General features: G+C 32.9%; 2 protein-coding genes and 1 pseudogene across 3 annotated transcripts; 2 read left to right on the forward strand and 1 right to left on the reverse strand.

The window, feature by feature from the left end:
- Positions 1-333: 333 nt before the first annotated feature.
- Positions 334-6,929, forward strand: LOC124835052 (putative methyltransferase PMT24). 2 transcript variants are annotated; one of them, XM_088106756.1, is made up of 10 exons: positions 334-738; positions 1,680-2,809; positions 2,887-3,036; positions 3,734-4,004; positions 4,084-4,194; positions 4,283-4,457; positions 5,062-5,331; positions 6,024-6,224; positions 6,312-6,510; positions 6,784-6,929. In XM_088106756.1, the coding sequence occupies exons 2-10, from the start codon at positions 1,715-1,717 to the stop codon at positions 6,844-6,846; spliced, it is 2,535 nt and encodes an 844-aa protein (XP_087962882.1). In that variant the 5' UTR covers positions 334-738; positions 1,680-1,714; the 3' UTR covers positions 6,847-6,929. The 2 variants fall into 2 exon arrangements, with proteins under 2 accessions (XP_087962882.1, XP_047165876.1); XM_047309920.2 differs by lacking the exon at positions 6,784-6,929 and having other exon boundaries at positions 337-738; positions 6,312-6,778.
- Positions 6,930-7,901: 972 nt separating this feature from the next.
- On the forward strand, positions 7,902-11,259 carry LOC148203965 (uncharacterized; annotated as a pseudogene).
- Positions 11,260-18,635: 7,376 nt separating this feature from the next.
- LOC124835050 (wall-associated receptor kinase 2-like) lies at positions 18,636-22,007 on the reverse strand. Its single transcript, XM_088106757.1, has 3 exons — positions 21,058-22,007; positions 20,631-20,801; positions 18,636-20,130 (listed from the first exon to the last, which is right to left on the reverse strand). Exons 1-3 carry the CDS (start codon positions 21,947-21,949, stop codon positions 18,926-18,928), a joined length of 2,268 nt encoding a protein of 755 aa, XP_087962883.1. The 5' UTR covers positions 21,950-22,007; the 3' UTR covers positions 18,636-18,925.
- Positions 22,008-23,149: the final 1,142 nt, after the last annotated feature.

Genomic DNA, 23,149 nt, shown 5'->3' on the forward strand with positions numbered 1-23,149 from the left:
TACAATTTCAAAATGTCATTCAAATAACACTTACACGTGATTATCTTTTATTTTATTTTTTATTAGTTTATTATTATTTTTTATTTGTATATTAAATTTATCTGTATTTTTTTTATTATAAATATAATATTGTATATATATTATCCTATATATATTTAACAAAAAGAAATTAATAATATCCAACACTTATAATTCTTTTGAATTTGATTTTCATTTAAAGACTTTTTATTTTGAAATCCCTACTTGTGATGTATAATTTACTTCTCTTTAGTTTTTTGGTCTTATTTTTTTTTTCTCTTCTTTCTTTCCTCTGTGTTATCCAAATAAACTCTAAAATCGGCCGAGATTTTTTTTCTTCCTTAATTTACAGCCAAGTTGTTGCAGGTAATTTTACAAAGCAAACCCGTCTGTGGAATTCTTCCAAGTGGGTTTATTCGGAGAAAAGTTCGTTGTCGTAATTATTGAGTAAATTCAAAGAACCATCGGTGATGAATGATCTCGATGTTAACTGTTCGTCATAATCAAATACTTAGTAGGTTCTGTCAGCTTGATATTTGAGTTAGTACACGCACACTGATATTCTTCTCCTTATCCTCAATCTCTTTACTTATTAGACCACAAAGAAACAGTGTTCAGTGTTTCGACTGTTTGGTGTTGGCCTAAACGACCTTTTCCTCAGACCAGTCATTAAAGGAATGTGAGCAAAGTCTGCTCTAGGGATCTCACCTGCCCAGTAAGGTACAGTTCTAATCCTTCGTACCCTTTCCTGGCTTTCACATTTTGCATCCTTTCCTTCCAGAGTATCATCTATGGACCTTGCATCTGTACATTGATGATCTTGCTTTTTCAGAAGAATATGCCGACAACTGTGCGTATGTGGGTTCTGTTTTTTAGGGGAATGTGAGTTAAAAGCTGGATGCTTTTTTCCTCAACTGCTTTTCTCTTGAACCGCTATCTTCATTTCCCTTATTTGGAAACATTATCTTAGTTTTCACTTTTCATGTTTTGGGTTTTTTTTAGTATTTTCGGTTTTTTCATGGTTTCATTCATAAGGTGTGTTCTGGGTATTTTGCACTGGATTTTGTTCAGTTTCAGCTCATATACCCGCATCCTCGTGTGAAATTGTCCTTCATTTGTTGGATTGTTGGGAGAAAGCTTTGATCTTTCTTGATAAAAGTTTATCTTTTATTCATCAAAGGTTAATTTTTTTTTAATAAAGAAGAAAGAACGAAGAAGAATAGAATATTCCTTTTATAAAGCTTGAGCATGTTTTAGTCGCTAATATAGAGTAGGTACTTGTGAATTTCTGGCTTCTCCATTCATGTTCTTTAGCTTAATTCATTGTAACTTTGAAGTGCTACCCCGGCTTATGTTATTACCTACCTTCATTCGACCCATTTTTGGAGTGTTGGGAACGCTAATTGCTCTCCCCCCTTTTTCAAGCTTCGGATTAGAAAATTCAGAAAAAAAAAAACATTTGGTGCCCTCGAAGGTTTTATTTGAATAAAATGGTAGAGCTACAACATGATTTTCCTTACATTTTGTGTATTGGAGATATCTAGGCAACTAACTTTCCAAGATTATTGTTTTTTTATATAAAAGAGGAGAAAACATCAACATGTAGCTGAGTCACAGGATTTTTTAACAAGTTCTAAATATTTTATTACTCCCTTTTCTAGGTGCAATTATCTTGAAATAGCAGCAATTTGCAAACATGGTGCTGGGGAAGAATTCCCGAGGCGAGGGGAGGAACATGCAAAACTACTGTTCAACGGTTTCTATAGCTGTGTTCGTTGCATTTTGTTTGGTTGGTGTATGGATTATAATGTCAACCATTGTTCCAATTCAGAATTCAGTCATTCAGGTATCTGAGACCATTAGTGATGTAAAAGATGTACAGAGTGATTCCACGCAATTTGAAGAAAAATCTGGTGATATACCAGAAGAACCAAGAGAGGGAGATAGCCAGACTCTTAAAACTCAGAGCGATGGCTTTGCAGACAGCCAGAATGAACAAAAGGAAATTGGAGAATTGTCTGATAAAATGGCTAACGAAAACCAGGAGGTTGTTAGGGAGAGCGCAGATGAAAAGAATGATTTTGAGAAGGATCCCGGGAATACTGCTGAGGAGAATGATCAAATGAGGAATGTCAAGCCGAGCACTGACGAGAAGGAGAAAGAATCAGATGGAACATTAAATTCTGACTCCGCAGAAACAGAAACTTTGAATGGTCAAGTTCATAATGACGAGCTCATAGGATCAAAGGAAACTTTAGAGGAAAAGGAATCTAACAAGAGTGCACATGATAACAAATTAGGGACAGAAAAAAGTATGGATAAAGTTACACAACAGGATGAGATAGTTAATGAGACTGAAGAGGAGATAGCAAAGATAAATACACATTCTGAAACAACACAAAGTTCTGGAGAGAGTAACACAGATAGCCATGAAAATAGTCAAGCTTCAAAAAACGATTTTATTACTGATACACAATCAGAAACTTTGATTGAAACTAGCGCTGAAAATGGAACCTGGTCAACTCAAGCCACAGAGTCACAACATGAAAAGGAATTACAGAAGTCTTCAGTTTCTATTGACAGCAGAAGGTATGATTGGAAACTTTGTAATACAACTACCGGATCAGAGTATATTCCTTGCCTTGACAATTGGCAAGCAATTAGAAGGCTTCAAAGCATAAGGCACTATGAGCATCGTGAGAGACACTGTCCTGATGAAGCTACCACTTGTCTTGTTTCTCTGCCCGAGGGCTATAGAAGCCCAATTAGGTGGCCCAAAAGCAGGGAAATGGTATGCAATACATAAACTTGATGAAAGCATCATATTGTTACTTGTAGTGAAATTCAATATTTTGGTGCCCCTTGCAGATATGGTACAAGAATGCCCCACACACAAAGCTTGTAGAAGTTAAGGGTCATCAAAACTGGGTTAAAGATGCTGGTGAATACCTTACTTTTCCAGGTGGGGGAACTCAATTTAAACATGGGGCTCTTCATTACATAGAATTCATTCAGAAAGTAAGCCTTTGAGTTTCTGTCTTGCAATGCTATCAATGGCTCGCAAATATGTTGTTCTGCATAACCAACTACTGTTAGAACCTGATTCTTATTGATGGGAAAACAGAAGCCTCTTTCTTAAGTAACATAATGACATGCTGTCCACATAATATATTGACATTTCTTTGGAGGAAGTTACATCATTTATAATTTTTGTGCTTTCGCTTACACCTTTCTTTTGTAAATTGCAATGAGATAAAGCCATTCCATACATTTTTATCAGTCCTGATTATGGAGCCGATGTCTGGTTCAGACGTTGTAAAAGTGTGAATTGCAATAAATCTATATGATTCCTGCAATAGCTGTTTTTTCTCTTTCTTTTATTTTTGGTGATTTTACACTCTTGTAATACAGGGCACATAAGTTTCTAGAATATTTTATCATCTTAGACATAGTAATAGTTATCCTAAATTTGAGCTGACCTGTGTCATGTAAACTTTCATCTTATTGCACCTACTTTATTTAGCTTTTCTTGTTTTGCTTTGTCATTTACTCGTTGCAATATCACATCACACTGTAAGCTTGTATGATTACAGTGCCTTTCAAACTTGTAAATTCATTGTCTTGAAAATTTAGCAGTGTTTTGCACATCCTGCTCATAGTTATTGTGATGTATATGTCATTCTCCTCATAAATGGGCGTTTGTATAATGATGCAGTCTCTTCCTAAAATTGCATGGGGGAAGAGAAGTCGAGTGATATTGGATGTTGGGTGTGGGGTAGCCAGCTTTGGAGGCTATCTGTTTGAAAAAGACGTGCTGACCATGTCATTTGCTCCTAAAGATGTGCACGAGGCACAAGTACAATTTGCTCTGGAACGGGGAATTCCTGCCACACTAGGTGTCATGGGCACCATAAGATTACCCTACCCAGCTTCTGTCTTTGATCTTGTCCACTGTGCTCGTTGTAGAGTCCCTTGGCATTTAGAAGGTATGATAAACATTTCAATGGATTTTTTTTTCTCACTTACGCATGATGGTTCTAGTAATATATTCGTTGTACAATGCAGGTGGCAGGTTACTCTTAGAGCTTAACCGTGTCTTAAGACCTGGAGGATACTTTGTATGGTCTGCTACTCCAGTGTACCAAAAGGATCCAGAAAGTGTTGAGATTTGGAAAGGTACCCTATTAAACCCAAATTCATGTTCCTCTAATCAATGAAGTGATGAGTAGATGTCACGCAAAATCTGAAAACTATTTTGTTGCAGCGATGGGTGAAATTACAGTGTCAATGTGCTGGGATCTGGTGGTAATTGCAAAGGACAAATTGAATGGAGTGGCAGCAGCAATATATAGAAAACCAACTGACAATGAATGCTATAACAGCAGAATAAAAAATGAGCCACCCATGTGCAACGAATCTGATGATCCAAATACAGCCTGGTAACTATTTTTATATTGAGCAATAGGCATAAATAGGATTCTAATATACGGTGGAATAGAAGCAACTTTTTGAAAATTTCCTAATAAGAATGAGATTAAAAAAATAATGACAACACTAATCCAAATGATTCAGGAGTCTTTTCTTCCAAGAAATATGAATTTATAACTGTTTATTGATGTATAAAGTAAATAATTTTTTTCTTCTGAAATTTGTGCAAGCTTTCTTTTGTTTGGAGATCCATAATTTTTTCTTAAAAGTTTTGCAAGTATAAATTGTTGGTATTTGGAGAGTACTGTTATGCTTGCCTGCACCTATCAATTTGTGTGTGAAGCTTGAGAAAAAGAACGAGAATCTTTATAGTTAATACTGAAATAAACTGACGTATTCTTCTATTAAAATCACTTCTGGGCTTGAATTGCTAGAGTCACTTGTTCGATTAAGAAAAAGAAAAAAGAAAAAAGGAAAATGGAATTGAACATCTAAAAATTAATCACTGAGGTTGAAATTGCTGAGAGTGTTCATAATGCATTACTTAGTGGGAGAAAATTCCTTTTTTACAATGTTTTTATCTTTTGTGATGTGTTCCAACTTGCATGTCTTCAGGAATGTATCACTACAGGCTTGTATGCACAAAGTGCCCATTGAGGCATCAGAGCGTGGATCAATCTGGCCTGAGCAATGGCCACTAAGGTTGGAGAAACCACCTTACTGGATAAACTCTCAGGCTGGTGTTTATGGAAGAGCTGCTGCCGTTGAATTCACTGCTGACTACAAGCATTGGAAAAACGTTCTATTCCGCTCATATTTGAATGGAATGGGCATCAATTGGTCTTCAGTAAGAAATGTGATGGACATGAGAGCTGTTTATGGAGGGTAACGGTTTATTTGTACTTTTGCATATTCCTGGTTCCTCTTTGAAATGGAAATTAGTTGCATTTTTGTTCTTTTTATTCGATTTAGTCTGGTGAAAAATCATTATTTTGTACAATGCATCTCTTTCTTTTCTCCCCTAACAATGTTTCCACAAGCAGAATTGTAGGAAAATGAGTAGATATTCTACTTTAGTGCCCACTAATTTCATGTGGTGTTTACCAAAAGAATAAGACACCATTTTGGTCCTTGAAATATTTGAGGTTGGTCACATTAATTCCTGACAGATGGGAATCACAATTTTCATCTCTAAAAGATGAAAAAGTCGTCACTTTAATCCTTTTGTTACATTGCTAATGTTGACTGAATTGATTGACATTTTAATCCTTTGGGGTGGAAATGGTGATTTCTATTTTTGAACTACTAATATGTTTCATTCGTCGGAAGGATTATCAGCTCTTTCAAGTACACTTCAGTATTTCACTCTTTTCCTTCTCTGTTATTCTTATTTTAATCCTTTTGAAAATGATAATTGTTTGTATATTTTGTTCTTTAGATATATCCTTTTAGTAATAACAACTTGTGAATAATTCCTTGTCTTAACTAGCAAGACTTTTTTGGGTTTATGCTTACAGACTTCATTGTCAAATATACCTTGTTTAGTATTATTTTTTTCTTTTCTCTCGCGTCTTCAGGTTTGCTGCAGCACTCAGAACCCTGAGAGTGAATGTCTGGGTAATGAATGTGGTTCCGATTGATTCTCCGGACACACTGCCTATAATATATGAGCGTGGATTATTTGGTATCTATCATGATTGGTGTGAATCCTTCAATACATACCCTAGATCCTATGATCTTCTTCATGCAGATTCTATATTATCAACACTTAAGAAAAAGTATGTTCAGTAACTTTAAAAGTTGTATACGAAGAAATCTCCTTGGTCTTTAAGCATCCTTCTGATTTAACTGACATTTGGATTCAGGTGCAACATAGTGGCAGTGATTGCAGAAGTGGATAGGATCCTAAGACCAGAAGGTTATTTGGTGGTAAGAGACAATGCTGAAACTATTGGTGAGATAGAAAGCATGGCTAAGTCTCTACACTGGGATATTCAGCTGACATATTCAAAAAATGGGGAGGGATTACTTTGCATTCAGAAGACATTCTGGCGTCCAACAAAGGTTGAAACAGTTGCATCAGCCATTGCATGATTAGGATGCTTCACTATCTTAGTTTCAAAGTTTGAAATAGCTATTCGTTTACTTCTATGGTTCTATTGTGGAAGAGTGTCACATTCACTTCTCTATATAATATTCAATATTGTTTAATGTAAATTATACACACGACTTGCTAAATAGTCCGTTAGCACTCACTTATCTGCACAGTAGCCTGTCAAAACACCATTTTAATTGAAATTACCAATATGGCAATTTTTTTTTTTTAAATTTCCATAGATGAGTCCCCGTCGTGCTTGGAAGGACGAAGTAGCAGTTCAAGTACGACTTCGTTTTTATTAACTTTCTCTTGTTTCCATATTGAAAATGTGCTTTGTAATTAATATGTATATTCTTAATTCATTTAGATATTGTGTTTAGAAGTATGATTTGAAGTTTTTTTTTTCAAATTTTAAAATGAAATTATGCTTGTAAGCAGGGAAGGTAAATAAATCAGTACTCGTAAATATTGTCTAAATTCATCTTTATTTGAATGAGAAATTTTTGCATTGATTATATATAGGTTTTGATAATATTATATTTTTTTAATTGAGTATGAGAACGATATTTATACATATCCTTATTTTATGAAATTTAGATCATTAAAAGGTAATCTAATATATATATATATAATTTTTAGTTTAGTTTCATGAAATTTTTTTTTACCTTCAATTTTTAATATTTAATCGCATAAATCCTTTGTTTAATAGATAATATAAAAAAAACATATAAAAAAACTTATCTTTTGTTTTATTTAAAGATATTTTGTTTTGTTAAAACAATTTTGATTATCTTTTAGGAGTTCTACTAGTGTGATAAATGATTTTTTTTTAAATCTTCAAAGTTTTTTCTTTTCCAATTTTGTTGAATAATGTATTAAATTGTTTTTTCCAACACAAATTTGAACATTTTTATTTTTTTTAATATTTTATTTGTTGTTTATTTTTATCACTATGTTTGTTATTATTTCTTATTTGTATATTTTGGACTTAGCCCATATTACTTTTATTATAAATAGAGAACCCTATGTGTATATTCAGTACAAGGGAGATTAATCCCATACATAAATTTCACTATATTCAACATGGTATCTAGAGTCGCCGTTATAAACTTTTATTATAAGGTTCTTTGTTCGTTGGCCCTACCCACTACAACCGTCGTCGTCGTTAGAGTCGTTGTCGCCGTTGTCTCCGTCACCAGAGCATTAGTTTCAACTTATGACAACAATTTTTCTCAGTCTCGGCCAAGCAACCACAACGTCGTCAAGATCACCAACCACCTTCATTGGACTCATCACAACCTAGCTGTGTTGATTGGGCCTCTTTTGAGTTTTAGGTTTTTTACTTTCTCGCTTGTTCATGGCTTCTAACCCGTCCATTTATACTAATTATGTCAATGTGCATTTATCTATTGACAAGTTAGATGATACTAATTATGCGACTTGGACATCATACGTTAAACTTTGGCTTAAGAGTTAGGGGTATCTTGATCATATTACTCAGAACGTGACAACTATTGATTCCACTGTAGTTACCCATTGGTTGAAAGTTGATGCTCAGTTATGCATTGTTATCAAGGGTACCCTTCATTCCTCTTTAAAACAAATTTTTCGTTCCTACGAAACATGTTTTGAAATCTGGGAACACGCCAAATTATTATACACCAATAATACTCAATGTCTTTATGGTGTTTGCCATGATCTTCTCAATGTTCTTGCTCCTCGGCGTTAAGACTCTATGACTGATTATATGGGTAAAATTCATGCTCTTTTTCATGAGTTCAATGAATTATTGCCTCCTGCCTCTACTCCTGCCAAAGAAATAAAGCAACGGTCAAAGTTCTTCATGCTACTAGCATTGCACGACCTTGCTGATGAGTATTCTCATATTCATGATCAGATTTTGGGTTCATCTATTGTTCCCACTTTGACTTCTACTTGTTTCACTCTTTTGCGTGTACCTAGTAAACCCATCAATGATACATATGTTTCCTCTACGTTGGCATCTCAACGTCATGAACGCAATCACTCTCACAAACCGGGAAAAGGACGTCTCAAGTGTAACCATTGTGGCAAGATAGGCCACACGATTGACAGGTGTTATGCATTACATGGTCGCCCTCCTAAATCTGCTGTAATTGTTCAAACTATTTCTCCGTCACAATCACCTACTAGGGATCCTCCTTCATCTGATATTACTGATGACTCTGTTATTTTTAGTAAATTTCTCAAATGGTATAAGGATCAACAACCTTCTAGTTCTACTGCATATGTAGCACACACAAGTACATCTTTTATTGGTCTGAGTCCATCTTCTTCTCTTAACTCTTGGGTTCTTGACTCGGGAGCCACAGATCACATTACTGGTGACAAATCTTTGTTTTCCTCTTTGTCCTCTCTGAATCCTTTACCTTCTGTTACAATGGCTGATGGATCTAGAGTTTTAGCTCATGGTGTTGGGACTGTTAACAATTTTCCTTTTTTATCCATTGATAATGTTCTTTATATCCTTGGGTCTCCTTTTAAGTTATTATATGTCAGTCGTCTAACTTGTTCTCTTGATTGTGATATTTCTTTTAACAAAGATTCTGTTTGTTTACAGGACTGAGGTTCGAGACAGGTGATTGACACTGGATGTGAGTCTCATGGTCTTTATCATCTTCGCCCCTTTACATATATTGGTGCAATTATGGAGTCTCCATCTCTTCTTCATGCTCAGTTAGGTCATCCCAGTCTTTCCAAATTGCAACAACTTGTTCCTAGCTTATCCAAGTTGTCCAATTTGGTCTGAGTCGTCTCAATTAGGCAAACATATTCGTAGTTCCTTTCCTCGTAGTGTCTCACAACGTGCTTCGTCCCCTTTTGCCTTAGTTCATTCTGACATTTGGGGACCTAGTCGTTTTAAGTCTAATTTAGGTTTCAATATTTCGTTACTTTTATTGATGATTATTCTAGATGCATTTGACTGTTTTTAATGAAAAATCGTTCTGAGTAATTGTATCTTTTTCAAACCTTTTATAATGAAATTAAAACTCAGTTTGGTTTTTCTATTCAAACTTTGCATAGTGATAATGACCATGAATATCTTTCCCATTCTTTTCAACAATTTATGGCTTCTCATGGTATTCTCCACCAAACTTCATGTGCTTATACACCTCAATAAAATGGGGTGGTTGAGCACAAAAATAGACATCTTATTGAAACAACTCGTACTCTTTTAGTTCATGGTAACATTCCTCAACATTTTTTGGGTGATGTTGTTCTTACTACATGTTATCTCATTAATCGCATGCCCTCTTCTGTTTTAGAAAATAAAATACCTCATTCTATCTTATTTCCTCATGAACCCCTTCATCCCTTACCTCTAAAAGTTTTTTGGTCTACATTTTTTGTTCATAATTTTGGTCCTGGTCTTGATAAGTTAGCTCCTCGATCACACAAATGTGTTTTTTTAGGCTTTAATAAATCAAAGAAAGGATACAAGTGTTTTTCTCCTTCTCTTGATCTTTATTTTATATCTACAGATGTCACCTTCAATGAGTCTTCCTTTTATTTTAATGATCATTGTTCTTCTGATATGGCTCCTTGTAATACTCTCAATATTCCTATTGTTTGTGCTCCTCCAATTGTGCCTAGTTCACCAGGTGTTTCTCAACAACCACCAAGTGACTCAATTGAAGTGCCAACTACCTTGTCTCCTCCAGCTCCGACAACTGAGTCTACCCTTCCAATTGTCCTTCGAAAAGGTATACGTTCTACTTGTAATCCCTCTACACATTATCTTGCTTTAAGTTATCATAGATTTTCTTCATATTTTTATACCTGCCTTTCGTCTATTTCTTTTATAACCATCCCAAAATTTGTTACTATGCCTTAGCCCATCCTGGTTGGCGTCAGGCCATGCTAGATGAACTAAGTGTTCTTTAGAGTAATGGAACTCTAGATCTTGTCCCATTACCTTCTTGGAAATCTGTTGTTGGTTGCAGGTGGGTTCTTGCTATCAAAGTTGGTCTTGATGGAACTATTGATCGCCTCAAAGCTCGTCTTGTGGTCAAAGGTTACACTCAAATTTTTGGGTTGGATTATGATGATACTTTTTCTCTAGTGGCAAAGATGACATATGTTCGTTTATTTATAGTCATGGTGACTCTTCAACAATAACCTCTTTATCAACTGGATGTCAAAAATGTATTACTTAACGGAGATTTGCTATGGAGCAACCTCTAGGATTTGTTGCTCTAGGGGAGTCTTCTGGGTTGGTATGTCGTCTTCGCAAATCCTTATATGGCCTAAAACAATCTTCTAGGGCCTGGTTTGGAAACTTTTGTAATGTTGTTCAACAATTTGGTATGACTCGGTGTGAGGCAGATCATTCAGTCTTTTACCGTCACTCGAGTGTTGGATCTGTCTACTTGATAATATATGTTAATGACATTGTTCTTACAGGAAGTGATAGTCATGACATCTCTCAGATGAAACAACATCTTTGAAACCATTTTCAGACCAAAGATCTTGCCAAACTTAGATATTTCTTGGGTATTGAGGTGGCACAATCCAATGATGGTATTGTTATATCTCAAAGGAAATATGCACTGAGTATTTTGGAGGAAACTGGGTTGATGAATTCAAAACCTGTGGAAACACCCATGGATCCTAATACTAAACTTCTACCAAAACAGGGGGAGCCTATGTCAATCCCGAGAAATATAGAAGACTAGTTGGAAAATTGAATTATCTTAAAGTTACTCGTCCTGATATTTCCTTTGTAGTTAGTGTGGTAAGTCAATTCCTTAATTCCCCATGTAAAGATCATTGGAATGCAGTTATTTGTATATTAAAGTACATTAAAGGATCTCCTGGAAAAGGGTTACTTATGGTTCTAATAACCATACAATAGTGGTTTGTTATTCTGATGTTGATTAGGCAGAATCTCCTTCTGATAGAAGATCTACATCCAGATATTGTGTCTCCATTGGTGGTAACTTGATTTCTTGGAAATGGGAAATAAACACACTTTTAAACTATTTTTAAAATTGGGTACTTGTTTCTTTTTTTTTATAATTTTTAAAAAATATTTTTTTGATTTAATCAATTTTGTTTTATTAACATTTACAAAATTAATAAAAATTTTAGTTTTCATGAAATTTTATTTGGTATTTTAATTTAAAATTATTGGAAGTGTCATATCGACTGTAAATAATGTCAATTTATAGGATATAAGTGGGTGTAAATCTTACTTTACAAACCAATTTTGTGGGATTGAGTTAGACTTAAAGTTCACTTCTTAAAAAAAATATATACAATTATAATTTCTTAGTAAATATTTAGTATTAAAAAACAACAATACATCATTTTAGTATTGAATATTTTATAATATCATGTTTCCATTTCATGATTTTTTATTTTCTTATAAAAATTAAGGGTTAAATATGTTTTTAGTCCTTAAATTATTGGCCATTTCTGGTTTTCGTCCCTATTTCAAAGTAAGGTACAATTTGGTCCTCATTCTTTCCGAAAACGTTTGTTTTAGTCCTCAAAAACTAACACCGTTTAAAAATTTGGTTCTCATTTAGCAACAAAATGAGGACTAAAACCAAAATTCCGAGGACTAAAATGAACGTTTCGAAAAGAATGAGGACCAAATTGTACCTTACTTTGAAAGAGGGACGAAAACAAAAAAACGACCAATAGTTTAGGGACTAAAAACATATTTAACCCAAAAATTAATTATTGATATTGAAATAGTAAGAAAACAGGTATGAATATGTTACAAGTATACCAATACTTCGTGCAGATGAGATGAGATAAAAATGTTATATTCATTGAATATATGTATGAGAATAAGAATGTATTTTTTGTTTAGAGATGAGTATGAGACAATGAAATTTGTCTTTGCTTGCTTGTTGCCATACTTACTTATAAGTCCAATATTTTTATTTTGTTTTTAAATTTACTTTAAAGTAGTGCTTTTGATTTATTTTTTAGTTTTTGATAATATGATTTGAATTTGGATGCTATTAATTTAGGTGGAGTAGTATTGAAGTATGTTTTTTTAAAAGTAAAACTAAAATATGAATTTGAAATAATATTTTTTAATGGACATTAATAACATGTTAAAAAAATGAAAAAAAGAACTTATTTATGATAGCTTAAGGTAAAAGAGAGCCTCTCCTTTCTTATTTTTGTCTTTCACTCTGGTTCTTGTTGAGTGAGTTTCCTCATAGAGCTTCCTTGGTCGATTAACATTTTACTCACATTGTACTGAGTGATTTTGATAGTGATAATCATTATCTTGATCGGGGCCAGGGGCGTGGAAGTACTCATCTGAGAAGGTGATGAGTGATATGGATCTTTGTTTTTTGTCCACGAGGTGAACGGTTAGGCTTCTAGGGTTCCTTTTTCGTGCGGACGACGGTGCTCCACCTCCTGCTCCTGTTGCCTTAGCGGCGGTCGTCTTAACAAGGGCGACAATCAAGACTTCTACTTCGAGGGGGACTTCTCTTCGATTAGTCTATTAATGTGACCGTTCAACGGGCGATCATGACTCCTACTCTTGCTGTGGCGCCTGATGTCGTAGCGACGATCGTCTTGACGAGGGCGACGATCAGGACTTCTCCTTTGAGGGGGACTTGTCTTCGATCAGTCTGTTTTCACATACTTTTGGAGGTGACCCGCACAAATTAACTCTTTAGTTTTGTCACGAATGGTGTATGCTCGAGGTTCTGGTGATACCTACATTGCTTCTTTCCATCTACATTCCTCAGGGTTGGTTTCTTCTTGATCGGGGGCAGGATATCTGCACTTTGTGCTTCCTCCAAGATTCATGCCCTCGGTGTGTTCAAAGGTGTCTATTGATTGAACTTACCCTCGAGGGAGGTCCTTCGGCTTTGAGCTGCCCCCTATATTCCCTTCGCCAACCAATTTCTTCCTATCCTTTCTATCTCTAGCTAAGGTTGCGGCTTTCTCCTCCCACGCCATCCGATATTCCTAAGAATCGAGCGGTCGACCAGTTTATGGTCCCATATGAGCAGGTCGGGGAACAGAGCGGTCAAACTAAAACTGGAGTTAACGTTCAGGACGGTTATGTTAAGTCTTTCCAATTGAGCCGTAATTAGGTTAGTAATAATTAGAAACCCATATCAAAATCTATAAATACGAGTTTGTGGTATTGTGGTATGTTAGTTATATCAATTACACATTTATTGCTAATACTATCGAACATTTACTGACTTTAACATTAATTTTTTTTGCATGTAATACCCTAATTTGACCAAACAATTACTAGTGGGAGGTGGAGAAAGAACATTAACATGTGCTTAGAATTTTAAGACCAGAAATATATTTGACCTCAATCCCTTGAATCAAAACACAGATACTTACTTATCTTTGTTTTATGTTTTATCGTTACGGAGAATGTAGTTAAGATCTTGGCCTAATTATATCTTTATGCATCAACAATGAAGACTACTCATTATGAGTTTTACGTTAGTCGGGAAATAATCGGACTAAATTTTGCAGAAAATCGGAAATAAACAAACAAAATCATAAAGGACATCTGTTATTCCAATTTCATCGGGATTTTACGTTACATTGCTGTCTCCCACAATCAAGATTAGCTCCATCGTGGATCCACATCATTCTTTTAAAAGTAACCAAGATTTGAAATCATCTCGTGGGACATTACTTTTCTTCCTCATCTTTTGACAAAGCACAGATAAAATTTGTCTACTAAAAATCATGTAAAACAAACGAATCACGAAAGAAGAAAGTAAAGAAGAAACATGTACATGATAATATTATTCCAACTTTGCAAAAGATAATAATAATTGAAAGCAGACTCCGACTTTTTAAAAGAACTTCAGGATCAATGAGTTTGTAATCTAGAAATTCTTTTTTAACAATTTTATCTTATTAATTTGCTGGTATAATATCTAACAATTTGTTTAAGTATTATTTAATTGTCTCATACTTCTTCACTCTTTTATTTGCATATCAAATTCTCTTATTAACTTTAAAACTTTCATGTCTCAACATTTTCATTTCCTTCAAATTCTCTTTTTATATAATTCAAAATTTCTTTGAAAAACTTTAGAAACACAATTCTGATAAGAATCATTTGTGAAATACTTCCAAATAAAACATGACTGTCTTTGTCTTTTTGTTTTCTTCCTGTGTATTTTGATTTGAGCTACCTACTGTGGGATTCATAGCACACTGACTTGAATTTTTGTCAGTGATGAGAAAGCAAAGACCTACATGGTACAATATATTATAAATGATGAATTAAATAAGTTTAATAGAAAAAACCTAAACTTGTGAAATCATAGATATGCCAATTGGAGCAAAAGCAATTGGAATGAAATGAATTTTCAAGATAAAAATTGAATGTGTTGCCCCTTCCAACCTAAACCGCACATAATTTCTTCTGTACCTTAACTTGTCAACAAAAGAAAAGAAAAAGTTAACTTTGTCAAAAAGAGAAAAGATTTAAAAAAGCATACGGCAGATTGAAACACCTTTACTCATTTGACATTGTATTTATCAATGAAAGAGTAAGAATAAGTGTGTTAAACGAAGGTAAAAGAATGTTAAAATAATTTTTTCTTTTAAATTGGAATGTTTGGTTTAGGAAGACTTGGAGTCAATGATAAAGTTCAACAGTCGCATCATATGAATTTTTTAAACTGCCATTTCTATACGTTGTTTAATTTCTATACCGTTGTTTGAATCCATATATAATTGATTTTTAACAAGTTAGTTTTTATAAAATTTATATAAAAATATTAGTCAAATGATATAAGAAAAATAAATAAAATATTATATAGCAAAATAATAAATAGAAAAGAATCTAAATTGCCAAAAAATGAAAATAGATAAAAATATAATAAAGAAAATAAATTGATTTTACTATTTTTTTAAGTTGGATTTATCATCGGTTATATAAAGATTATTGTTCAAATGATTATTGTCTTAGATTTTCAAATCAATAATTAATCAAAATAAATTTTTAATTAATTTGTTGGCAAAGTACATTTTAGATTATTTATATCAAATTCAACCAAATTATATTTTAGATTATTCACATCAAATTCAATCAAAGTACATTTTCAATCAAATTCTATAAATAGAATTAAAGTAAAGTCTCAGTTAAATTTCAAAAATTCTTAAATTCATATGATGAAGGGAATGGTAAAATTGCTACATGTAAGTTCATGTTTTTTTTTTAACTTTTCTTAATTTAAAAAAAATTGTCCACCTGTCAAGTTAACATCTTGTCACATGACATTGATAGTGTCACGTATCAAGTCAGTCTCAGTGTCACATGTCAAGACAATATGGGTGTCACGTGTCAATTTTTTGTATTCAATTTCGTCTCAATTCTCTTTAATTTTGTTCAATTTAGTTTCAAATTTCATTAGTTTTATTCAATTTCATCATAATTTTTTATTTTAGAAGAAAAACTTCATTATTTTTAGAATTTGATGAAAAATTCTTCATTATTTTTAAAATTAGAAGGAAAATTCTAATTTATTTTTAAAATTAGAAGGAAAATTTTAATTTATTTTTAAAGTTATTTTTTCATCATTTTTAAATTGAAAGAAAAATTCTTCATTATTTTTAAACCAACTCTAACCTTATCTTTTTACATGTAAAAAACTTAAACATAAATCTAATAATTATATTCCAATAATATAGTTAGAGTTGATTAAAAAATAATGAAAGAAATATTTAATAAAAATGTAAATTTTAATAAAAATTTAATTTGGTCTCAAATTTAGGGAGAGAAAAAATTAATATTGATTTGAATAAAATTAACAAAAATTAGAACTAAATTGAACAAAATTAACGAAAATTGGGACCAAATTCAATATAAACACTATCGCGTGGCACTAAAACTAACATGTGGCACTCACACTACCTTGACACTGACTTGACACGTGGCACTGCCATTGACTTGACACGTGGCTGTCATTGACGTGACATGTGACACTAACACTCACTTGACACGTGACACGTGACACTGACACTCACTTGACAAGTGATACTAATACTGACTTGACACGTGGCGGTCATTGACGTGACATGTGACACTAACACTCACTTGACACGTGACACGTGACACGTGACACTGACACTCACTTGACAAGTGATACTAATACTGACTTGACACGTGACACTGATAGTTACTTGACACAATGTTGACTTGACATGTGGACATTTATTTTAAAATTTAAAAAAATCAAGAACTAACACGTGGCACGTATTGATCATCTTCCGTGAACGATTTAAATGCGATTACCAAAAAAGGACCAAATTAACGAAAATTGACAAAAAATAGGACCTTATTGAACATTAAAAATAAAAGGACCAAATTGAACAAAGTAAATCAAAATAAGAACCAATGTTTTCCTTAAGCCTAAAATAACAAAGAAATTATTTCATTGTAACCTCAGAATTCATAATGAAATTATAATAGAATCAATCTCCACAAGTTTAACATTCTATGGAATGTAGAAATGACATAAAAGTAGAAATAACGCGATCAAATTAATACTACTAAACTATAACAATTTTAGTATTGTTAAGATAGTAACTAACAAAAAGGTAAAGTCAAACCTAAGTCTCTTCCAATGAAAACAAAATTGATTCCTAACAAATTAGTGCTTATAAAATCTATATACTAAAAGAGTTAGTCAAATATAATAGAAGTAATACAAGAAAATAAAGATAAATAAAATATTTAGATAACAAAATAATAAATGTAAGAAAGAAATATAATTGGAAAAAGATTAAAAGAGATAAAAAATAATAGGAAAGAAAACATGTTGATTCAATTAATGTTTCAAATGGGATTCATCGTTTCCTAAAGATTATTGTTATTGACTTTTTGTCAATCATTTCAAATTAATCAAAGTAACTCTCCATTAATTTTTTAGCATCCTCATTTTTAACCAAAGTAACTTTTCCATAAAAACCAAAGACCTTCTAGATTAATCACAACAAATATAACTAAAGTAACTTCTCAATTAAATATTACTCGACCTAACTCCTTTATCTCTTATATCTAACTCTATCTCTTATATCTAGGAAAAAGTTAATTAACCAAATAACTTCTTTATTAATTCTAATTAAAGTTTCACGTTTAATCAAAATAAGTTCCCATTATTGACAAAATCTCATTCAATCATGTGAGTTTATAACTTTAATCAAAATAGCTTCTCAATTAAAACTAAAACTCCTTTGACTCATGTGATGTTATGTATATTTAACATCGGGTTAACTTGTTACAATGTAAAAATTATTATTAAGGGACAAAAATCATAGATAAAAATAAATCATAGTAATTATCAAAAGAACAAACAAAATTTTTCATCTAACCTCATAATCCAGTTAAGAAATTACAGCATAATCAACTTAGAGACTTAACACTATATGAAATATAAATAATATACAAATAAAATAAAAGAGGAGGGAGAACATTAAAGACGAGGAAGTGGATAAAATTAGGCCCTCAAAGGGTTACTAAGCTGCCGTCATGTGTTTCTCTACATGTCCTTATATAAAAATTTGAATGAGTTTTGTTTTGGGTTCTTTTGTTGTTCTAATCTTCTTTCTAATAATTTAATTTTCTCCAATTATCTTTTACATAAATACAAAGACAAAATTAGATTTTTATGATTTTAATAATTTCTATTATTGAATTTATCTTATCCGAAAAATATTTATGTAATTAAAAAAATATTTTTAACATATTTTTTATCTCATGCTCAATAAACCAAATTATAACAAATTTTAATTAAAACTTTTTTTTAAAATTCAAAAACATATTAAGAAACTAACATTAAAAATTAAATAAAAATATAAATATGTATTTAGCTATCAACACTATTTTATCCCCATTAACTTCGGTGGGTGGGAGGACGTTAAATCGATATTATTAAAGTGATAATAATACAAATATATATTAGTAATTTTATGTGTGCTAGCGTATTTTCACATATCTATCTTCAATAACATGACACGTTAATTATAAAGTAAAACCAATAGAAAACATTCATCAACTCCACCTACAAAATTCTAGCCAATAAATCAATTAAATATTAAAGTTAACTTTTATTGAAAAAACATATGATATTCCAGACTACATTTCATCCCATCACAATTTCCACTTGAATATTAATTGTAAAACTAATGTAAACATGAAAGACCATTCAAGGCACGATATTAACTAAAAAGTCTATCAATATTACACAACATTTAATCATAAAAGTAATGACACATTGTGCAATAAGAAAAAAAAACATACAATTCATGAAATCCATTATTCTGAATCTAGTCTTGAATAACGACAGTCTTGTGAATTGTTATAATAACATGAGCTAATCATCTTCCTCTAGTTAAGGAGAAGGAAATTTGGTTTAAAACATCAGAGCCAGAATGCATGCTTATGTTGTTAACACCATCTACACTAAAAGAAGATGATGGTGTTGCTTTGAGAATAGATTCAGCATTCTCTAATGACAAGTTCACGTTTTCCCATTGGTGCTTCTCCACAATGTTGATTCCTTCAAGTTGCATTGCCACTTCTCTCATGGTGGGCCTTTCCTCCCCCTTCAACCTTAAACAATGGCTTGCAATGTTTACAACATCCATTAGTTGCTCAACATTTGCCTCATCTATTATGCGATCATCGAAAATTTCAAGTAACCGACCCTCCTTCATTGAAGAATGGAAGTGAATCGCTAGGTTTCTATGAGCCTCTGGCCTTTCAAAAGAGAGTGCCTTCTTTCCTGTTAGTAGTTCGACTAGGACAACTCCAAAACTGTAGACATCACTTTTCTCTGTTAACTGGCTTGAGTGGAAGTATTCTGGGTCAAGATACCCTAGTGTCCCCAACACCAAAGTTGTTAACTGAGTTCGATCAAGAGGAATAATCTTTGAAGCTCCGAAATCAGAAACCTTTGCAGTGAGATTGTGATCAAGTAGTATGTTTGAAGTTTTCACATCTCTATGTATGATTGGTGCATGGGTAGCAGAATGCAAGTATGCTAGGGCCCCAGCAGTTTCAACTGCTATTTGTAATCTTCTTTTCCATGTAAGTCTTAAAGATTTGCTTTGATCGTGGAGATGCTCGTAAACAGTTCCATTGGGAACAAATTCATAAACAAGTAAGGGAACCTTTGTCTCTAAACAACATCCCAAGAGTTTCACCACATTTCTATGGTTGATTTGACAAAGCAGAATCACCTCATTGATGAAATGCTCAGTTTGGTTTGGGTTACTAACTCTGGACCTTTTTATTGCTACAATTCTATTGTCAGGTAATATTCCTTTGTAAACTGTTCCCTCCCCACCTTTGCCTAAGACCATCTCTTCATTGAAATTGTTGGTGGCCTCTTTTAGTTCTTTCACAGTAAAGATTTTTGTCAATTCATTTGATCCACTGTACCTGCCTATATATTGTTGTAATAACAAACCACCGTTTAGTTGAAAAAAATGTTCTTTAAGTTTGTTGAGTTTTCTTTTCTTTAATGTGCAGTACATGTATAAGGTTCCTCCCATAAGTGCCAATATACTTCCACTCACACCTGAACATCGACAAGTGTAAACCATTACTTTCTCAATTGCTGATGAAACATTTAATAACAAGCGCCTTATACAGACAAAGGACAAAACTATTGTAATTTTAGTGAATGGAAAGATTCAAATAAAGGAGAGGTCATATATGTTTTTAAGTGAGTGGAACGAAAATATGCTTTTATTTAGTGATTTATTACGTAACTGAAAGCAACATATCAAGAGAATTCAAAACCAGAAGAATAAAGAGAAGTGGTGGCTCAACAATTCCTGAAACAAAAAGTCATCGTCCCCTTTTTGTGTGATATGAATATAATATTGTTAATCTATTTAGATGCATATAGTAATTAACACAAAACATATGTATATAGAAAGATGTTGTTTAGATTATTAATATCGTTTTTTATACCAATGAAATTTCTTTCAGGAATATTATATTGTAATAATAAACCCTTTTAATGTTGTTCTTTAACGGAGAATAGAATGTTTTGACAAATAAAAGTATACTTACTGAAAGCAATTATTATTTTGCGGTTACTCTTGGTAACACATCTGCTTCCATTGATCTTGCCATCGCCGTATCCCTTTAGACAAGAACAAGTGTAACTCCCTGCTGGACTGTTGATGCATTTTGATTTCCCCTTTAAACAGTTGTGGGATTCCTCAGTGCATTCATCAATATCTAAAAGATAATTAACGAGTTTTAAAGAAAAATATGTTCACAATTTATGTATAATTTGTCATTAATTTGTACACTTGATAACAATAGTATATTGGAACATGAAATATGAAATAATTAACACTCGGTTTCAAAATGAGTGATGTTTTAACACAAAACAAGTTTGTAGCAGGGTTTTAATGTTGTGTGCATAATAAAGATAATTTTATAAAGTATAAAAAGACATTAAAAATGATTAAAAGGAGGAGAATATAGAGACCTTGACAACCATCTAGTAGGTAAGGATTTCCTCGAAAACCAGTGGAGCAGTTACAATGGTAACCAGGTCCCAGCTTTGCATTGTGACATTCACTGTCCTTTGACTTACACGCATAGCTTGAAGCATTCTTCTTTGCAGCTGGGCACCTGTTCCCCACTGCCCAATCCACAACCACGGGAAACGTGTTGCTTGTGTTAAAATTGATGAAATCTGACATGGAGAAATTGTAGGCTCCCTCCTTAGCCAGAAATGTATAACCACATGGGTAGGACAGAAATTCCCTTCTGGTTGAGTTATAGTCGAAGATATTTGCAGCACAAGCATAGTATAATTCCGATAGCCTATGTTGAATTGGAGTCTCGCAACAGAAAGTGCCGGAGCATGACTCGTCATGTGTCTTGTTGTAAAGGTCGCTGCTGTAGAAGGACACGCAATAAGTGGGAGGGTATGTTCTCCAGAATCTAAAATAGTCATCATATACTACTCCTGCCGTGTAAGCGCCCAATACAGTTAACTTGTTTTGCCGAGATGACAGGTGAAAAGGTGTGTATAACCTGAAGAAAAAGAAATCCTTGTCTGATTCACCATTCTTGTTATTGACACAACTTGTGGCAACTGGCAATGAAACGTGAAGTTGGCCGTCGAGTGAGATGTCCAGCACCCGCACCTTTTCATTATTAGTAGTATTCAAGAATGGAATAGGTGGTGAAAGGCTTTTGTTGCAAGTGATGAGAAATGAGGTGTTGAGAGAACATAGCTTAGTCAGGCCGAAGGGAAAGGGAATGCTAACATTCCCACACTTTGTTGGGCAGTTTGGCTTTGTCACTGGATGGGCTTTAGCGGCTGCTGCTGCAGCAGTGAGGAACACAACAAGTAGAAGCTGCTTTACCATCTGCACCTGTTTTTCTTTCAACTTGATTTAATCATGAGTGTATGTGCTCCTATCATTTACTAACTATATATGGAATGAATGACTCAGAAAGACTTGGGGTCAATTATAAGATAAAGTTGCCCCTTCCAATGATCTTCCCAACAATGCATTAAACGTTGTCAAATGATGAAAAAAATATTTTTTATTTTACTAAAATAATGGAAGGGAAGGGAGGACTCGGGGTCAACGATGGATCCTTTCAATTTATTTTCCTAAGTTGCACTATTGTATACACTAATAGTTACGATTAGAGAAATAACTAGAAAGTAAATTTTAAAAACCAAGGCTAATTTAATTATACATATTTTTTCTAATCTAAAGTTACATTGTGTTTTGTTAAACGATACTAAAAAGTGCATGCATGAATCAGACAGACATCACATAAGTGCGTGGCCTTAATAAATTACTTCCTTCTTGACATTTATAACTACTCACACACTTTTCGAACTCATTTACAATATTTATGAAATTCAATTTCATCTACTTCCAAAATTATAATGATATCCGATTTCAAATTTTATTCTTGACCTTCACATACACACCGCGATGACACTAAGAAATACCAATTGCTACTCATGTTCATAAATAAAATAATGAATCACTTCCAAGTAAACAAAAAAAAATATTTTTATTGGAACGAAAATCATAATTAAAAAAAAACTGTTTATACATAATAAAGAAATTGTAATCCCTAAGTAATATATTTCTTTTAGATGAGCTAAAGTTTCTATAATTTTCTTAAACCATAAAATCACTAGTACAAAAACAACATATAATGTCGAATATTTTTGTTTTTTAACGACACATTCGAGTTCGACGTCATAGCAGGAGACGTAAGTTTGACGTAGAATTTAAAAAATTTGACGTTAACTTAACTCGAATTTTGTCAATATTCGACGTTAATCAATTTTTTTTTGTTTTTTTAATTAAGTGTGTTCCTTTTTTACAACTCTACGATACCTGAAAAAACAAAAAAATAACACAAATTTCAGTTTTTGGTATTTTATAAAGCATGAACTATAAACGTGTAGTGTAGTACCAACAACAAACAATAATAACCAACAAAAAACAAGTTTAATCAAACAACAACAACAAACAAGTTCAATCAAATAACAAGAACAAACAAGTTTAACTAAACAACAACATCAAATAAGTTCAACA

This window comes from Vigna umbellata, chromosome 2, assembly GCF_029865625.1.
Source record: "Vigna umbellata cultivar VRB3 chromosome 2, Vumbellata_1.0, whole genome shotgun sequence".
Taxonomy (NCBI): Eukaryota; Viridiplantae; Streptophyta; class Magnoliopsida; order Fabales; family Fabaceae; genus Vigna; species Vigna umbellata.

Coding starts and splice junctions, on each gene's coding strand:
- LOC124835052 (XM_088106756.1), top strand. CDS start 1,715: ATGGTGCTGGGGAAGAATTCCCGAGGCGAGGGGAGGAACATGCAAAAC. Junction 5,332..6,023: donor ATGAGAGCTGTTTATGGAGG/GTAACGGTTTAT, acceptor TCGCGTCTTCAG/GTTTGCTGCAGCACTCAGAA. Junction 6,511..6,783: donor CATTCTGGCGTCCAACAAAG/GTTGAAACAGTT, acceptor AAATTTCCATAG/ATGAGTCCCCGTCGTGCTTG.
- LOC124835050 (XM_088106757.1), bottom strand. CDS start 21,949: ATGGTAAAGCAGCTTCTACTTGTTGTGTTCCTCACTGCTGCAGCAGCA. Junction 20,802..21,057: donor CCTACTAGATGGTTGTCAAG/GTCTCTATATTC, acceptor ATTATCTTTTAG/ATATTGATGAATGCACTGAG. Junction 20,131..20,630: donor CAAAATAATAATTGCTTTCA/GTAAGTATACTT, acceptor GTCGATGTTCAG/GTGTGAGTGGAAGTATATTG.